Raw genomic sequence first — 5091 nt, 5'->3', positions numbered from 1 at the left:
TAGCAGGAGGTGTGGTGGGGAGGTTTGTGTTCGTGTAAGAGCAGCTTCCTGGATTGTCTAGAGGGGAAAAGAGAGAGAGGAGGGTAAATACAAACCACATCTCAAAATAGGCCTAAACTTTGACAGCGTTTGGAGCTGTGCTTCCTGCTTCAAGCAGTCCCAAGGAGATGAAAGATGCAGCTGAGTGAAATAGAAAAATAAATAAAAAAACCAAGAAAAAAACCAAAAAAGCAAAACAAACAAACCAACTTAACACTTTCTTTGCCAAGGCAGAGGTGCAGAGGTGATACCAAGCCACTCCACAAGGCTGGGATGTGGCTCCAGGATCCCCCCCTCCTAGCAGCCCCATGGTGTAGAAAGCAGGACAGGAGAGCCCGCGGTGAGCTGGGGGAAGGGACTGCTCACTGGACATGGGGATATTAAGGAAAAAGCCCTGGAGCAAGCCAAGGAAAGGAGGGTCCTGTTGTGTCAGATCTGGGCTGGGGGCTTGCAAAGCCACCTATAGAAAGGGAAAGCTGCCCCTTCCTTGGAGCAGATACAGCCCTGTGCACGCAGCAGCAGCTGCTCCAGGAGGTCATGCAGAAACAGGGCTCCAAAATTCAACACATATAAACTAATTAAAAAAAAAACCAAACCAAGATAAGAAAACACACAAACAAACATCCCTGAAGTGCCGCAGAGCTGGAAATGGGGTTTGACAGTTTGGAGGGTAGAAAACTCAACCGCTGCTGACTGATAGCGACCAACTTCTCGTAATCTGAAGATCAGCTTCCTCTGCGTTGGCCGAGCTGGAGGTGGGGACAGCCCGCTGGCAGCTTCCTGCACCCACCAGCCCCCAGCATGCAACACCCAACAGAGCTGGAGCAACAGGATCTGCCTTACCAAAATTGAATTTGGCTGACAACATCCTGCGTTTCGTAAGGTCGCTTTGATGTTTGTTTACTCGCCAGCCCCAGCACACGCTCCGCACCAGCCTGCGGATGAATGGCAACGAAAAGGGCTCAGCACCCAGGAGAGCTGCCAGGAGCAGTCAGCTCTGGAAACACCCCGTGGAGGGAGGGATCTGGCTGTCCCCATGATGCTTTTGACTGGCTGGTCCTGGTTAATGCTAGGGTGGAATCTTTGGAGTCAAGTCTGACTGGAGACAAAGTCCCTGGAGTGGCCATGGTGTGGTCACTGGTACCTCACAACTCACAGCATATCCTTCATCCTGCCCCGCAACAAAGGAATGTGATCCATCACATCAAGTGTTTTGTTTTTATTTAAAACCGCATAAAAAAAATAAGATTTCTCAATTCCCCTGTACAATATCAACTATTAACAAAACTTGCCGGCTACACACTTGGTTACAGGTACAGACTGGACAGTGCGGACGGCCTGGGCCAGCTCCCCCCTCCCCAGCCCCAAACAAGACACCCGTGGAGAAAACCCAAACTCAACTGCAAACCGAGATCTGCATGTGGCAAGGAAAGAACAGCACCCAGAACTATGTACACAGACAGCTGGGGAGAAGCAGCCACCCCACACCTCCGCCAGACATCCAACAGAAACACGACGGGCCCGAGGATGGACACAGGACAGAAACAGAGGGAAACCCAAACGGAAACCCGGGGGATCAGCAGCTGTAGAAGCAAGGCATGGGCTGGAAACCCACATGAATTATAAATAAATAAATAAGTTATCCTAGCGGCTAGAACGCTTCCTTTAAAAAACAAACAACAAATTCATGAAAATAAATTAAAAACAAAAACTGGAAATGAGAAAAAAGGCAAAATGTTATCACTATTCACAACTGTACATCAAGCTTTGCTCCTGTAGAACTATGTACACATTTACAGCTGTTGGTTTGCATTGTTTGTGCATTCGTGGGGGCACAGAGAAGCAAAGAACCCCAGAAAACCCACGTGGGATGGAGGCACAGGAGGCGAGGCATAACCCACTTGGTTCCCAAGCATCTTCTGACCCGTTTTCTTTTTGAAAAGGGAAAAGGAACTATAGGCCCAGGCAAGTCTCAGAAAAGCAGCACTGTAGGAAAAGCTAAGTCCTTCCTCCAGCACAGCTCAGATCAAACAGAAGGCACACGAGCACGGGGACAGCGAGAAGGGACAGTGAGAAGGGACAGCCACTTGGCCACAGGCCCTGCCCTCCCCACAGTTTTCCCCCATTGAAGCTTTTCTTGCAATCAGGTTTCCAATCCTCTCGCCATCCCCAATTCAGCAGGTCAAGATGACACTTGAGAGCCTCCAAAACCAGAACCAAAACCTGTCCAAAAAAATTACTGGCAAAATCTCTACAAAGACATGGTCATTCAGATGCAGTCCAGGACAGCTGGCTTGGATGGTGGCTACCAGAACTTGGAAGAGAGCAGGTCTCCAGCCCAGCTCCAGGACAAGATGTGCGCGTTCACATCTGAGGATCCCTGCTCAGTGCTGTGGTCAAAATGAAAAAGTCTGGTTTTCTTTGCTTCTTATGATCAGGAACTGCATGGAGCTGTTACTTGTCAGGCTCCTGGATCAAACTGTGCAGGTGGATCTCAGCTGGTTCCAGGTGAATGTCCTGCAGCCAAGAATGGTTGAAGATGTCTTCCAACGATGGCCTGTCCGAGGGGCGCATGGACAAACACCACTTGATGAGGTGTTGGCACTCTGGGGAGAGAAACCAGCAACCACCGGTCAGTCAGAGCAGGCTCCTGTCCACCCTGTCCCACCGTCCGCAGCGTCCGAGCTGTGCCCAACCCTCCCGATCCACCCTCTGGTTGGGAGGCGAGCAGGACGGCAGGACACGTGCCACCTCCTCCAGCCAGCCACGGGATGCTCCAGATGATCCAGAGCTCCCTGTGAGCTGCCGCCTCCCAAAGCCCATTATCCCCCCCATGTCCCCGTGCCGGGTACCCACCCAGAGAGATGCGCCGTCGGAAGAAGAGCTGTCCCCGGATGATGTCCTCATCCTGCTCGAAGGGGACGTCCCCACAGACCATGTTGTAGAGCAGGACGCCCAGGGACCAGATGGTGGCTGAGTGGCCGTGGTAGCGGTGGAAGCGGATCCACTCCGGTGGGCTGTACACCCGCGTTCCTGCGGGATACAGGAGCTCATCAGCCCCTCGCCCGAGCATCCCTGGGCGTCGCTGGCACCCGGCGTGACCCGCCCGCCTTCCCGCCAGCACGTGACTCTTGTTTACAAACTTTGAGTTGTAAAAGCAAAGCGCCGGTGCCAGAAGAGGGCAGCAGGGCCCGGGAAAGGCCCCCGGCCCTTACATGCGAGAAAAAAACCCACCCACGGGTGGGGAAAAACCACGCCTTCACCCCCCGCAATGGCAAAAAAATAAAATTATAAACCAAGGCAAATAAGGGGAGCGAAACAGCCCCAGCCCTTCCGCACCTGCAAGCCAAACCGGCCGGTGCTCGGGTTTTGCAAACCCCCTCTGCTCCCCCCTCCCCAGGGTGTTTTTGTCACGCTGGCTTCCCCCGCCCCAACCCGAGCCAGTGTGGGTGACGGAGACTGTCAGCAGGGCCGGGAGCCGGCTCCTGTTTCACAACATCCTCCCCGTGCCAAACAGCAACTTGGCAGCGGCTGCAGAATTCATGCCGTTCCCCCCCCGCCACGGGGAAACCTCCGGAGCCCGGCCCGGCCGCGCAATGCCCGACACCGGCTGTGAGCTCACCGTCAAACTGCGTGTAGAGCGTGTCCTTGAGGAAGGTGCCGGAGCCGAAGTCGATGAGCTTGAGCTCGCCCGTGGCCAGGTCCAGGAGGATGTTCTCGTCCTTGATGTCGCGGTGCAGGACGCCGCAGTTGTTGCAGTGCCGCACGGCCTCCAGCACCTGACGGAACAGCCCCCGCGCCATCTCCTCCGGCAGGAATCCCCGCTCCGTGATGAAGTCAAAAAGGTCTTGCGACGGCTCCGGGCGCTCCATCACCACCACGAAGCTGTCCGGGAGCTCGAACCAGTCCAGGAGCTGGATGACGCCGTGGAAGCCGGAGCCCACCTTGTTTAGAAGCACGATCTCCAGAGGCACACGGCTGCCGCTGGGCTGCGGGGAAACCACGCTGCCATCAGCGGGGCTGAGCTACCCTTGCCCGCGGCAAGCTCTGGTGTCCCCTTGCCCTCACCACCGGTCCTGGGCATCCCCTCGCCCAGGGGATGCTCCGCTGTCTCCCTGCCCGCTCCCACCGGTCCTGGGCATCCCGGTGTCCTCCTGCCCACCCCCATCGGTGCTGGGCATTCCCCGGCCAGGGATGCTCCGCGTCCCGCGGTGACCCCACACCCGCTCCCCCCGCGGTGTCCCGGTTTCCACCCTCCCGCGTCTCGGCTCATCTCCGCCCGTCACGCCCCAGGATCCCCCGCTGGCTCCGGTCACTCACCAGCTCGCCCCACTGCGAGATGCGGTCCCGGGCCACGCGTTTAATCGCCACCTGCGAGCCAAGGGGAACGGCAGGATGAGCTCGGCGCCGGGATGAGCTCCGCGCCCGCCCCGCCGAGCCCCCTCCTCCTCCGCCCGCCGCCGGCTCCGCCACTTACCGGGGCGCCGTCCGAGAGGCGGATCCCCGAGTAAACGCTGCCGAAGCCGCCGCTCCCCAGCAACGGGCCCACCCGGTACAGCTGCTCCAGCGGCTCCTTCTCCTTCCCTGTGGACGAGACCCGCCCGTCAGCGCACCGCCCGCAGCCCCGGCCGGTCCCGAGCCGGGACGGGCACCCCCGGGGCCAGCGCGTCCCTGACCTGGCTGTAGCTTGGCCGGGTGCAGCTCCCCGCCGGTCCCGGAGCGGAGATGCGCCAGCGAGGTGATTTTGGAGAGCAGCATCCCGGTGGCGGGGCCGGTGGCGGGGCCGGTGGCGGCACCTGCGGGTCCGCTCTGGGCACGGGCGTGAGGGCGGCGCGCGCGCGCGGGGCGGGAGCCGGCGGGCTGCGGGCGCGAGCGGCCGCTCCGCGCGAGGCCGGGCCGCGTGTGGCGCGCGGCCCCTGCCGGCCCCGCGAGCCGCAGGGGCCGGGGGCGGGGCCGGGCGGCCCGGGGGGCGGGGCCGGGCTGGGGAGCCACGCCCACCGCCCCCGGCGGCCAATGGGGAGCGGGCGCGGCGGCGGCGCGCGCGCGGGTCCC

The 5091-nt window shown here is 59.4% G+C and overlaps 1 protein-coding gene across 1 annotated transcript; it reads right to left on the bottom strand.

The window, feature by feature from the left end:
- Positions 1-1243: 1243 nt before the first annotated feature.
- On the bottom strand, positions 1244-4885 carry PIM1 (Pim-1 proto-oncogene, serine/threonine kinase). Its single transcript, XM_048328273.1, has 6 exons — positions 4716-4885; positions 4517-4623; positions 4360-4410; positions 3662-4028; positions 2896-3072; positions 1244-2645 (listed from the first exon to the last, which is right to left on the bottom strand). Exons 1-6 carry the CDS (start codon positions 4795-4797, stop codon positions 2494-2496), a joined length of 936 nt encoding a protein of 311 aa, XP_048184230.1. The 5' UTR covers positions 4798-4885; the 3' UTR covers positions 1244-2493.
- Positions 4886-5091: the final 206 nt, after the last annotated feature.

Source organism: Corvus hawaiiensis, chromosome 24 (genome assembly GCF_020740725.1).
Source record: "Corvus hawaiiensis isolate bCorHaw1 chromosome 24, bCorHaw1.pri.cur, whole genome shotgun sequence".
Taxonomy (NCBI): domain Eukaryota; kingdom Metazoa; phylum Chordata; class Aves; order Passeriformes; family Corvidae; genus Corvus; species Corvus hawaiiensis.
The sequence above is the reverse complement of the archived record's forward strand: the minus strand, read 5'-3'. Positions and strand labels throughout refer to the sequence as shown.

Bases quoted from the DNA above. Each gene is read 5' to 3' on its own strand.
- PIM1 (XM_048328273.1), bottom strand. From the start codon at position 4,797: ATGCTGCTCTCCAAAATCACCTCGCTGGCGCATCTCCGCTCCGGGACC. The intron at 4,029-4,359 runs GTGAGTGACCGG...GTTTCCCCGCAG, and splicing joins TCTCGCAGTGGGGCGAGCTG to CCCAGCGGCAGCCGTGTGCC. The intron at 3,073-3,661 runs GTGAGCTCACAG...TGTATCCCGCAG, and splicing joins GCTCTACACGCAGTTTGACG to GAACGCGGGTGTACAGCCCA.